Raw genomic sequence first — 14,144 nt, 5'->3', positions numbered from 1 at the left:
ACTCATTTTATTTAGTTAAGCTTTTATACATCAGTTTTTCTTATGTGTATTAAGGAATCATAAAATAAACACCCATATTCTCTTGCACAGCTAATGAAGCTGAGGAAAGTAATACAAAAGCACTGACCTTTCTGGCCGAGAGACTGCTAATGAGGCATTGCAGATCACCAGGAGGAGGAGAGTATTAAGATATGGCCCCGCACAACTGAGAACAGCAGCTCCTGATCTTTGTAAATCTTCTACAGCTCTTTTCTATTAAAAAGTAGCACTGCACGATTCAGTGTGTATCGATGTTGATGGTGGATCATTTGGGCTTTGGATCCCATGTCATTGTCTAGCATAATCCCAGCAAAGCTGTCACCTAACTCATGTTACTTCACCTCTTAGGGACTCATTTTCCTTGCCTGAATCATGAAGATAATAATGCCCTCCTTCTGGGATTATGTTGAGAAAATATATGTAAAACAATTGCTCCCATGCCTCTTAATAAATGCCTCTAGACCATAAAGTTTTAAATTATTAGACATTTTAGATTGGTTTTCAAATTGTGTAACAATCCTTAAGAAACAAGAAACATTTTAAAATTGGGGTCAGAAATTACTAATGCAAATGACCCTTAGGAGAAAATCACAACATATCAGTGGTTACTATTAGCAAATGAATTTGTCTTCAGGTATAGGCACTGCAGTATCTTCTTCCACAGAAGTAACCACCAGCAACTCTGGGTTATCGCGATTCACCGGGGCTGCTGGAACAATTATTAGGAGTTTGGACCACTTGACTTCCAACCTCCCAACTCTAAGATGCAATAGCTCTTCCCTTATCTCTTGCCAACAGACTGCAGCAGGGTGAGAGTGAAAGCCATATCTCACCTACCTTTTACCCCCCAGCACCAGCAGACTGCCTCACACACTAGAGTGCTTGCTGTATGCCTATGAAATGTATGAAGGCACGTGGAAGGGTGAGTATGCTAGTTTGTTTTGGGTGTGCCAAGAGTGGTTGACAGCAGTAATGGCCACTTTGAAATATGAAGGGGAGACTCCTGATGTGAAGTCAGATAGCAGGTTCAAATCTGGCTCTTGTAATTGCTGTCTGTATGATCTCTGTATGACCAGTCACAGAGATGACTGCGGGTCTCTGACAGTAGGGTAGGCACTCAGCAGATGCTCACAAAAGAGCATTTTAGGGTCTGGACTAAACAATACTGATGAAAAGACGAATCTTCCTGGGACATGCAGATGTTAACCACACAGAAATAGGCAATTCTAATTTCCAGAAAATCATGGTGATTTCAGGTGACAGTGCTTAAAAATTTGATTATTTTATACTTCTGCTTTGAAAGAAATGTAATAGTATATTGTTGCCTTTTTCTTTCTTTAGAATATAAGGACTTTCTTTTGCTCAATGCTATATATTTCAGGTTCCTTGAGTCCTAGACACAGAGGATTCTCAAAAGATACTTGTTGAAAGCATGAATAGAATGAGCATAAAGACAGCAACACCAGAAATTTGTAAGAGAAATGGCTGCAATTTCAATAAACAAAACCAATAAAACACCTATAGCTTAGATAAGGCCAAGAACATATACCCACAAGCATATACCCACAGAAAACAAGGAGCTTTCTTTTAAAAATGGATGCCAATTAGTAAAGGAAATGATTTAAGAGTCTAGTTAAGCACTTACTGATAAATAGGATCATTTGTTCAAGCAACAAAGGCCAGTGTGGCAGGACCAGGGACAAAGTGGAACAAGGAGGTTGAAGAGAAAGACCAAGCAAGACACTCTGTATGCAAAGGGAAGTCACTGGAGCAATGTAAGCGAACGAATGACATGGTGTGCTGGATGTGTAAAAGACCATTCTGGGCCAGGTGTGGTGGTGCACAACTCTAATATCAGTGACCTGGAAGGCTGAGGCAGGAGGGTGACACATTTGAGGCCAGCCTCAGCAACTTAGTGAGACCCTGTCTCAAAAATAAGAAGGACTGGGGACATAGCTCAGTGATAAACTGGCCCTGGGATAAATTCCCTGTACCAAAACCAACCAACCAAAAAAAGACCAGACCACTCTGAGAGCTGTTAGAGGGGAATTAGAGAGGGAGAAGACAGTGACAGAGTCCATTTAGAAGGTGGCACCAACAGTCCAGGAGAGATGTTAGTGGACCATCTCTGGGCAGCAGAGACGGCTAGAGGTGCATTATATTTAGAGTTAGAATGGAAGGGCTTTTGTCAGATTGGCTGTAACAGAAAAGGTCAAGGTGACCCCCGAGGTTGGGATTTGAATGGCCAGGTTCACCTCCCAGGCAGAGAACAATGCAATAACTAAAAGTAGAGAGGAGGGTCTCTCACTTCTTGCCTTCCTAAAAGTACAGGTTACAAGTGACAGATGCTATTTGGAGGGGCCACAAAACTACTACTGCTTTTTTTTTTTTTTTTAAAAGACAGCAGGTTAAATCTCAGACTTATGTGAAGAAAGTCAGTGCATTAGAAAACATTTAAGTGTGTTTTCCAATTTGAGAGGCTAGAAAAAAATTGCTAGTTAACAGCCCTCAGTAAATATGCCGATCACACCCTGGGACACCAGGCCCATACACACCCGTCGCTCTTCTTCAGCAGGTAACCCTTCTTCTCACTGCCGTATTCCTTATTGCCCTGGAGCTGATGCATGCTGTACCCTCCTTGCCGGCTCTGGGAATCCTAGAAAAATAGAAGCCACTAATTAAGCTAAAGCTGGAGACAATTTTCAAATCCTCGACTCTATCCTGCCATTGAGCCTTTGCCCATTGGTCTAAGAATTATGAAGCTTTGAGAGTTGTGAGGTCTTTGTCTTGGTTTTAGATGAGGAAAAGGGCAGGAAAACATCTGCCAGTCACAAAGCCAGTCCGAGGAAGGGCTGGGTCTGGGTCTGGGTCTCCTGTTTCTAGTTCAGAGCCCAGCTCTACTCTAGAGTGAGTTCAAACACACACACGGTGCTGGTGGGCTACCAGACGACTCAACCCAGTTTACACAAACAGCAGAGGCAAGCACAGGAAGCAATGGAAAGACAGGTGGACCACAAAACAAACCCGTGCAACCCATGGGGGCATGCCATTGGTGCCTCACCACAGTTTCTAAGGACTATGTGGCCAAGCGGCCACTACGTTGTGAAAGCCTAAGAAACAAGTGAACCATATTGGACTGTAGCATGACAACATGGGTGTCTAGACATAGAAGTAGGATAATACATTCTCACAGAAAGTATGGACTTACTCTCCTAGACTTCGATCAGGAAGGGCAAAAGCAGAGAGAGAAAAGGCAGAATGTTGGAAAATACAATTAATTTTGTTGAAAATGTTGACACTCATAATTTAAACATTTCATATAATGCACAAAGAGAACATTGCTGTAAGAATAATACCAGAAAACATGAACGTGTACCTTTGGAATCATGATAACCCTTGGGTGACAGGACAGTAAATATCTTATACCTATAGGGTTCTGCTGGGCCATGTTGAGTGACAGCAGAAATATAGCAGAATGGAAGAACATGAGGTACAGGTTACCAAGATGCAGTGTTGACAAGCTTCAATGCATGTGGTTAGGGAATCAATAACTCAGTGAAACTCAAAATTATTTACTTAGAAAACTTCAGAAGAGCCATAGATCGTAAGAGTTCAAATAAAGAGAGCTGAGTGCATACATCCAGTTTATAAGAGACACCTAAAATGTGGTGGTGCTGCGGGAAGCTCAACCAGCTGCACTGGTTATCTCTTGATGGATGTGCACAACACACCTCAAGGCCAGGGTGGCTTCTTTCAGACATTCAATCCTCTGGGTCAAATAGTGTGTGATCAGTGAGGCAAATTAGTGGGAGGAAAATTTCTATGACAGTGCGCCTTTGTGAGGCTATTCCAATTGTGATAAATTCTGTGTTCAAACCTAAAAGCCTGGACACAGGGCTTGAGGGCCGACAGAGGATGCAGCCTGATATGCAGGTGGACGCTCACACTCTGACCACATTGCTGTCCTGCTCTCTCGTCAAGCAGCTAGAGCCAACTATATATACCAGGCAAGCTGACTGATGTTAAAGAGGTCACAGATTCAAGTCACTTTCTTACTCTTGAGTAATTTCTCTAACAATCCAGATTCCTTTCATGTAACTAGACAATTTTAACATGGGCAGGGGTGGGGCATGGAGTGAAATCTGGCAATCTCTTGTGAAACTCTTCTAAATGTTTACCTTTAAACAGGGTCAGAGCCTTGAACTGCATAGTAACTGAGCTCATGGACTCCTCCCTGGTAGGCATTCTCATGCTTTCTGGATGGAGACAGGACTGAGGGACTGGACTACATGCCAGACAGGCAGAGGAGCGACCCCTGCTCTCCCAGTGCCTCCAGCTACAGTCCCTAGGAACAGTTGGGGCAATTTTCTCTTCTTTTTTAAAAATATATTTTTTTTAGCATTGATGGACCTTCATTTTATTCATTTATTTTTATGTGGTGCTGAGGATCAAACCCAATACCTCACACATGCTAGGTGAGTGCTCTACCACTGAGCCACAACCCCAGCCCTGGGACAATTTTCTTGAGGGAGGCATTATAACCTGACAAAGAAAAATTAGGACTGAAAATCAGCTCAGGTAGCAGGGAACTGAGGCCTGGGACAAAATAAGGGCAGGGATTAGTGAAATCCACAAAGCTCTCTGCTTTACTCCAGTGAAATCACATGAGAATTACAACTACTGATTTAAAGTCAGGGACCTCCCCTGTCTCCCAGAAACATTAAAAACAAAATCTAAAATCTCCTTGGATATCTTCTTAAAACCGTCTCTAAACTTGACTCATTTGATAGCCTTTAAAATACAAGTCTAAGTTTTAAAAAGAAAAGTACTCATATATTTTTCTAAACATGGATTCAGATGAATGATGTATGAAAATTATTATAATCTTTAAACTTGGTGTGAAAACATTCCTTACATATAATTTATTATTTGCCCACATAAACTTTAAATTCTAAATAACAAGTGCTTGAGTTGAATGGGTTTGCTGTACATCAGGCAAACATATTTCTAAGGGTGAACAAAATGCCTTATTCTAGGCTTTGATTTTATTAAACTGAACAGAAAGAAGCAATATGTGGCAAAAGTCAAGCATCAGTAATACCAAAATGACTATTAATGAGTTTCATGGCTTAATAAAGTTCTATCAATTATAGAAATGATGGCCTTTCAGGTGGCTCAGCAGAGTACTATAAATAAATGAAAAGGATTTTCTCTTCTGAGAAAGTAGGTATTGGAAAATCATCAACACAATCATATAAAAACACAACTGAAGAAATAGATCCCGAATTCATTCATAGCATAACAGAAATTAAGTATGTATTCAGAAAAGAGAAGTGCAAATGGAAAACTCATTTGGGCAAATATATGTAATATTAAAAATAAAAAATGAACTTAAATCCTTGGGGAAATTTCATGATGTGAGGCAGGAAATGTAAACTATAGAATGAAACTGCCCTATTATTTTTAGCTCAATTTCCTATCCTCTTATTAGTAGTGCAGACAAATCACTTTCTTATCTGAAACCGTATTAACATAAAATCTATTATTAAGGACTAAAATCTCAATCTCTTTAAACTACAAGCAATTATACTTACTCACTGATTTAATGGGGGTTATAAATGTTTCTGGTATTCAATTCAAAACCAAACTTCTACTGCTTCAATTTTCAATTAAGTGTGTGGATGGGTGGGCAAAGATCCCTTCTGTTTTGTCTTACTAAATGCTTATTAAACAGTTCTGGGGTGCCCAGTAATGTGCCAGATATTGCAAAGCAGACAGAGAAGAGCAATGCATGGAATCCCCCAAACTTGCAAATCACACTGTGATGGCGATTCAGCGCCTATCAGTGACTCAAACAAAAGGCTGGAATTTTTGAAATGATTCAGTACACTCTGAATATGACTGACAGACATCACCACTGAAAATAGAATATTTATAACCCTAAAGATAATTAGAGAACAAATAGTTCTTTTGGGAGGTTAGGCTATTCTATTGTAAGAGGTTAAGATAATTAATTGCATAGAACACCTGCCAAAAGACAATAAAGACTTAATTTGATTTTGATAAGAAAAAAAAAGCCTTCCAAAAATCTGGGAATATTATTCATAATTAAAATTTTTAAAGTTTCCTTCAATGGAGCCATGTTAGAACATGGTGGGGGAGACAGGCTAAAAGATTTGTTGGATGTTTTTAATTTCTCAGGTAACCTTTTATATTACTTTACACTGTTCAGAAAGTAGTGCAATGATGAGAACTCTCTGGTGGATACTCTCCTCTCACATTTAATCTAAGTTGTTAAAAATCATTAGCTTCTAAACATCGTTTGCAACAAGAGATAATAAAGAGCCATGTGAAAGGGACAGGTATGTTGTGAAAGATCAATTTTTCCTGTAAAACACTCTGGATATGCTGCTAATGGAAACTTATTCATTAATTTGGGGTAGAATTAAAACAAATCAAAACATCTGCTTTGCATCATGTACATATTCCTTTTGTTTAGAGAAAACTTTTTCTTTAGTTAGCTTAAGCAGAATACATTAGTCTCTATGCAAAACAAAAAAGGGACTTTTTTTTTTTTCAACAAAGTATCCATATATAGGAAGAGGTAATCCTGTTGACAAAACAAAGATAGCAAGTGGTTAAGTGCATACCAGTAAGAATTCTCACTTTTCTCTCAGATACAATCTACCCAAGGCCTCCTTCCACTTGAGTCCTTCAACAGATTTTATACTGAGAAATCACTCAGGGAGGAGACATCTTCTCTAAGAAGGTGTGTGGTGGGGGATTTTCAATCTGATGCTCAGGAAGGCCTCAGATCACAGGTGCAGGAAGCGCCTGAGACTGCTGAGTACAGATATTGCCTCAGAACACACAGATCTTCCTGGCCACCATGCCTTCTCCACAGGTGAGCAGGTACTTTCACCTGAGAACACCCCACAGCATATAAAAAATGCATTGGAAAAGCAGAAGAACAGCAAGTTGCATCCACTCAGTGAGGAAAACCTCCAGGGTTGCTGCATAGGCCCCGTGTGGCTGGTGCAGGGCTTCCCACACTTAAAGGATGGTTGCTGCATCTTTGTTCTGGACTCAAATTCCTTTCAGAAATTTTAGGAATCAGAAAATGTGAGAATGCTACTGTTGTGAGATAGCATGAGAAATTGACAATATAAAAAATGACTATTAATATTGCATTTGAATACTTAAATTTAATCCATAATAATCTCATAACATAAACAGGCACATTTGACTTTCTTCCATGTAACAAATGGTACTTATTTTTCAATTTTCCCTTATTATGAAATCCAACATTCAAGGTCCTTCATAATCAGAACTGAGTTTTTATCTCAGAAACCCACTGCTTATTCTTCTACCTACCCTGCCTCAAACTGTTTGCAGTCTCCTACCTCTGAGTTTCTCTCTGGCTGCAACCTACCTCCCAATAAATCCTGAATAGCACTGATACTGATTTAGGCATGACTGATGGGTTCATGCTTCTGACTCAGTCTAGATAATGAGTTCCTTGATGGAAGGGACTGCAGCTTAATACCTCAAACAGTGCTTGGCACACAGTAGGTATTAATTGAATGGTTGAACAACTGTCCTTTATAATTAAGGTTACTGTAGTCATCTAACATCTACCATGCACTGTATACTTTGTTTCAATATCCAAGGAATATTTTACCCAAATTTTTCTATTTATGGGGCAAAGCTTCTGTAGGATTCTGCCTCACAATATATCCTTATTTCCCTGGCAAAATGAGACATGCCCCTTTGGCTGGATATAAGGTTTAGCAACATGGGGTGTACTGCCTTTCCTTCAAGGGCAGAATTAGAACTCTAGAGTCACAGAATTATAGATCAGGGTATCTTTTTTTAATAATGGAAAGAAAATTAAAATAGAGTTTCTACATTGGGCATCACTGTAGGTGCACACTGGTCCCTCACATCTCTTTGTCCCCACAACCACCATGGAAGGAAGCCATAAATGTACCTGTTTTGCAGAGCAGGAAACAGAAAGGGTATCAGTAGCATAAGCAGCCTCACTTACACTGTTAGCCCTGCTGGGAACATATAAACCACCTACTTCTTTCTGATCAAGCTGAAGAGAGGATTTTATTAAATCTCGAAGTGCAGTGAGCTGTTTCTTTTCTTCATCCTGGGTCTGTTTTATCTATGAAAGAAAAAAATCATCTTCTGTTACTTATCATTTATACTTTTATGAGCAGAGTTTGATTTATCCAAATATAGCACTCATCAAACAATTCAATGACACAGTAGATTTTCTTATTAGTCCTTCCTAAAGTCTTATTTTTGATATGAGAGGCATGGTCTTCTCATCCTAAGGCAGTACCAGTGAGTTCTGGAATTCATGAACAATGCACTATGCTGTCTTATTAAATAATACATCCAGGCGAGGCAAAACCCTGAAGCAGGAAGGTAAACTGATATAATACTGAGATCATTGCCTCTAGCTTTTCAAAGTGTGGAGGTAGGAATACCACAATGGGATTAGATGGGCCGGAAGAGAAGCACACAGACAACCAGGAATCCCATGGGCCAGTGCACAATGAAGGTTCATGCCACACAATGAGAGGACAAGAGACTCCTGCTTTTTAAAAAAATCACTTGGAATTTAACTGTAATCTGAACCACATAAGCTATTAAAAGAAAATTACAAAATAAATACTATGTGCTTTCAAAGTTATATTAAAAACATAGGTGGAAAATTCCTTATCTAAGTCCAGAGTGTTTTTTTGTTTTTAGAATTTTGGAATATATGCACAATATAATGAGATACCTTGAAGATGGGACACAAATCTAAACATGAAATTCACTTTTATTTCACATATACCTTATAAACATAGGCTGAAGGTAATTTTCTACAGTATTTTTAGCACACCTACATTTTAACTGTGACCTGTCACAGGGTCATGTCAGTCAGTGCCCCAAAAGTTTCAGATTTTGGATTCTGGATGTCTGGATGAGGGATGTTCAACCTATATAAGGCATTATTTACAATGCCAAAACCTTATTTGAAGATATTTCTTCAGATTCATAAAATACATTCTTTTAATACTGCTTACAAAGAGCTTTGTGTAGGCAATGAATTTGCCATTTGTATGTTTATATTTAGCTTTTTTTCCCAGAAAAGTTTTCCTTTTGGTTTAAAAAAGTGAAACACTGATATTTTGAAGAAAAAAAAAAAGCAAAATAAATCCATGACTCTGCTTACTCAGACAGTTATGTAATTTATATCCTTCCATGGCCAAAAATTGTTCCTGACTAACCGGCATTGAAATTTGAAGCTACGTAGTCCTGAACAGAGAACCATCTAGACCCAAAGGTTATATACTCCCCTTCCTGCTCCTCCTATGCACCCCAAAGATGCATAGGAGGAATATCTGACCAGTGGTAATTGCTCTGAGCTAAACAGAAGGATCACTTAAGCTTTTCTGCTTTTGATACCATTCTCGAACAGATTTCAAATTTGCAGGGAGAACTTACATTATATAAATCAGCAGCCAGTTTTTCAATGTACTGTTTCAATTTATCAGCTGTTTTCAAGCCATCTTGGAAGAAACTATAATACAAAATATTGGCAGTTTATCAGCAATGTAAAAAAAAAGAACTATAATTACCTGAAAATACAGACCCTCTTATTTACCTTCACAAAACAAGTATAAAACAAATTTCAGTATTTTGTAAAGATGCACTACCAACAAATTATGGCTAGTATTTCACATCTGATATCATAGTCACTGCAAATTACTGTTGCAGTCCTCACGTGATGATTTCATAATGTGTCCACCCATCTACATGTAGAACAATTCCCCCTGGTTGCGCCACATTTGAATACAAGAAAGAAAAACATCTTAACTACTGGCATCCATGAAATCAAAGTGGCCACCACGAACAGAGATGTGACTGGACAGGAGGGACAGGCAGGAGGGAGGTCAGAGTTTTTTCAGTCCCCCAGAGGGATCTGTATTCCAACACATGCTTAAAACAGAGAACTTCAAAGCAACAGTACAATGGACCTGGAAAATGGAATGTCAGCACATAAGTAGAAAGGCCTGAATCCTAACAAGAGCTAATGTCAGCGGAATGAATGAAGCACTTCAATCTCATCCCTGTTCTTAAGAAGGGTACATGGAGAACAGAGAGCACAGGACTTACTCAGGTTGTTCACACAGAGACAGACGACTGAGACTCAGGCCTCCCTGATTTGGCACCCTTGCCTGTCGACTACCAGAGGGAGACTTCCTACTGCAGGCAGAGCACTCCCCTCAGGGGCCCAGTGTGTGACATCAGCTTAGTACAATAAGCTGCAGGACACTGGTATTTACAAATTCCACTGCTCTACTGGAAGCTTCTCTAATCATGCTCCCGCTGTCCATTATTTCTCCATGGACTGTATCTGTTTTTCTGTCTCCCTACAGACAATGAGGACTATTTTATCTCCATACCACAGCCAGCCCTACATAATGCAGATGCTCCACAAGTGCCTGCAAATGAAGTAACAGCAAGATATTTTAGGGTACATTTTACACTTCTTCTCTACGTTCATTGCCAATAAGACGACCTATGAGAACTGGCCTTCACAGTGGTTTCTCAAGTTCTACAAGTGCCAGCATTCTTTAAGGCTGAAATCTTTTGGTGGAAAAATTTTACCAAATTAAGAGAAACACTATTTTATAAAGTCTTCCAGCAAAAGGGACAGGGGGAAAGACACCTTTTTGGTCAACTATTTAACTGGAAAACATATTCAAGTCCTCATTTTCAGATTTTCACCACATTCTACAGGGATGCAAGTGAAACTTCTTCATACAGAATTAAAGAACTTCTATGTTATGTCCCTTGAATACTTTTCTGATTTTAACTTCTACTATTTTCCCTTAAAAACTTTAGGCACACATCTGTGATTCCAGAGACTTGAGAGGTTGAGGCAGGAGAACTGTGACTCTGAGGCCTGTCTCGGCAACTTAGTGAGATTTTGTCTCAAAACAAAACCCTAAAGGACTGGGGATGCAGCTCAGTTGGATAAAGCACCCCTGGGTTTCATCGCTATTGCAAAACAAAACAAAATTAACAACAGAAATTGTTGGCCTGCAGCCATGCCACACTATTTCCAGTTGCTTGTGCCTCTCAACTCATGGCTGACGGTGAGGAATACGAACATGTCCATCACTGCAGGAAGCTCCACTGGATGGTGCTGCTCTATGAATAAGCAAACAGATCTGAGCCTAATGCAAAGAAAGTGCTATCTACAGTGTGATCCCACTGATGTGCACACCAGGGATACCTAAGTTCAGTCATCTTTTGAGTGAAAAAAATGTGTTTTTTTTTTCCTTCAGCTTCATTTTCTAAAAACTTTCCCCTAAAACATGGCATATTACTGAAGCAAAAAAGATTAAATAATTGATGTTTAGTCTGGGAGGACAGGTTGAAGGCAAGCTCCTGGGAAAAAGTCATCTTAGCGCCAATTTCTAGTTTTGGAAACAGGAGCAGAAATGAAGGATGGGTTGCAGAGAGAACAAAATGACCAAGAGAGTCATGAGTAAAGCCATAAAGAGCAAATGCCAACATGCTACCAACCGCACTATCCCTCTGGTGATTCCTTTCTTTGCATGCCTGATTCTCTCTCCTTGAGAAGGACACAGAGCCACTATCTGTCACATTTCAGAGGGCAGCAGCTTCTCTCTTCCCCTCTTCCTCTCCACTGCAGTTGGCTGCAGTTCCAAGGAAATGCATGGGCTTGGGACAGTCAGAAGCATGATGTCCTAGCTCTAAACCTTGCTAGATGTGAGTCCTGGGGCAGGGTAGTGGCCCTACATGAAGAGCGGCATGCTCACCTCCACAAGTGCACATTAACTTTGAGGAGCACTAGACAAGCTACTTACTACAGACGAAAAGTGTTCTATCAACTGGGAGTGAAGCACAAGTGTGAGCTCTGATTACCTATCACGGAATTTGACGTGCAAATCCTCCAAATGGAAGGAAATCACCTGTCTGGCACTTGTCTCAGCCATGTTCTCTGTCCATATTTACTGAAATACGATGCGATCTTCAGCAAATTGAGAAATGATTACAACATTCACAACAGCAGCTGGCATGAACTGAGATTTTCTCTGTCTGTTACTATTTTGCACCATGCAGGGAATACCTCTTTTTTAAAAGTTTTATTATAGAACCAACCATGTGATTAGAGCAGAGGAACCTTCAATCCTCCTTCTCCTCCCACCTATGGGGAGGGGAGTGGGGCTGGAGATTGAGTTTATTACCAGTGGCCAATAATTTAATCAAGCATGTCACGTATTGGGGCTTCCAAAAAATTCCCTAAATAGATGTATTCAGAGAGCTTCTGGGTTAGTGTAGGAGAGCAGTATACCCAATTCCATGGGGATAGAAACTCAGGACCTTTTTGGATCTCACCCTATGTGCCTCATCATCTACCTGGTCACTTGTGTCTTTTATAATAAGTCAGTAAGTTACAAAAACAAAATCTCACTGCAACTCAACACAATAGGTAATTATCACTAGTCCTTATATAGGAAAAGGAGATGATCACTTGGCCTGGGAGAGTTCTGGAGAGCCCTGGAGATAATGTGCTTAACACAACAGGCACAGACATGTAGTTCAACACGTGACAGTCCCAGGCCAAAATGAGCTTCATTAGTTTTCTGACCTTAGAGAAGGCAAGACTGGCTTCACAACTTAATCAAGCAGCTTGAGACACATTTTAATGATACAGGATGCTAAGAAAATTTAAGTTGCCAGCTGATGGGCAGAGGGACCTCATATTTACACTGACAGGCTATAATACACCCACAGCCCAAAGTGCAAAGCCATGTTCATCTAATAGGGTTACCTGTCCACTGGTAGAACAATCTCCAGAAAACAAATCAGAGCCTTAGCATCCAGAATCCCTATGTCCTTCATTTTTAGCCTACTTAATTGTGTCCAAACAGCAATGGGGAAGGAAAATCAAGCAAAACAAGAGTGTCTCCCTGATCCTCCTGGTCAGATTCTGTTTGAGTTGGCCTAGAAAGAGATGCTGTTTGACTAAAGGCTAAGAGAACCTATTTTCCAACCCACCAAACAAATTAAACAATGAAGTGACTAGCTCTCACACCTTCTGAAAGCCTGGTCTCCCAGCCTCAGGCTCTGAGTCAAGAACTAATTCCCTGCCTTCCAGGTAACAGGGTGACTTCCTTCCAGACATACTCTGCACATCTGCGGCACCAATGAGCTTGAACATACAGCACTAATTCAACAATTCAGATCCAAGTGGCACTCCTGAACCCACTCCTGGAAATCAAGCCTCAAAAACGTGGATGTCTAGGCCCAATCCCAGGCTTACCAAATCAAGGTTTCTGGCATGCTGTCTAGGAGCATGTACTCTGAAGCTGGAGACCTGGGTTGAAGATTTGGTTCCATTACTTTCTAGCTATAAGTTTTGTGAGGGTAATTTGTTTTATAGTTTTTTAATTTCATTTTTTCCCTCGAGATAAAATTCATATAATAAATTTCAGTTTTAAAGTGCCCTATTTAGTAGTTTTAGTATATGTGCAACATTACATAACCATCGCCACAAATTCCAGGACTTCCATCACCCTCCAATGTCCTGCGCACAGCAGTGTCCACCACTTCCTTTCTTCTCCTCTGCCCTTGCAACCATGAAATCTGCCTTTTGTCTCTATGGATTTACCTTTTCTAGACATTTTACACAGAATCATACAGTATGTGGTCTTGTGCGTCTTAAGCATGTTTCAAAGATCCATCTCTGTTGTAGCATGCATTGGTACTTCATTATTTTGTATGGCTGAATACAACTCCCTTGTGCGGTGACACCACATTTGTTGAACCATTCATTAGCTGATGGATATATACCTTTCTATTTTTGTTTATTACTTTAATTACAGGGCTGTATTGGGTGTGGTGTCTCACTGTGGTTTTTAAAATATGTTCTTTATTTATGTTAGTTGTGAACGAACCTCCTTATTTATTTTTATTTTTTATTTATGGTGCAGAGGATCAAACCCAGTGCCTCACACATGCTAGGCAAGTGCTCTGCCACTGATCTACAGCCCCAGCCCCTCACTGTG

At 40.0% G+C, this 14,144-nt stretch overlaps 1 protein-coding gene across 5 annotated transcripts in view; it reads right to left on the bottom strand.

Moving 5' to 3' along the window:
• The window catches only part of Asap1 (ArfGAP with SH3 domain, ankyrin repeat and PH domain 1), a 332,543-nt gene that overhangs the window by 71,039 nt on the left and 247,360 nt on the right, over positions 1-14,144 (bottom strand). For 3 of the 5 annotated variants that reach the window (XM_027950264.2, XM_027950249.2, XM_071602116.1), the window contains exons 10-12: positions 9,544-9,619; positions 8,087-8,209; positions 2,595-2,695 (exon numbers count right to left, since the gene is read on the bottom strand). In XM_027950264.2, coding sequence (XP_027806065.2) covers positions 2,595-2,695; positions 8,087-8,209; positions 9,544-9,619 — 300 coding nt within the window. The remainder of the gene's footprint in view (positions 1-2,594; positions 2,696-8,086; positions 8,210-9,543; positions 9,620-14,144) is intronic. The other 2 variants (XM_027950256.2, XM_027950272.2) reach the window with 1 other exon arrangement.

This window comes from Marmota flaviventris, chromosome 15 (assembly GCF_047511675.1).
Source record: "Marmota flaviventris isolate mMarFla1 chromosome 15, mMarFla1.hap1, whole genome shotgun sequence".
Lineage (NCBI taxonomy): Eukaryota > Metazoa > Chordata > Mammalia > Rodentia > Sciuridae > Marmota > Marmota flaviventris.
This window is presented reverse-complemented; position numbering and strand designations above follow the sequence as displayed.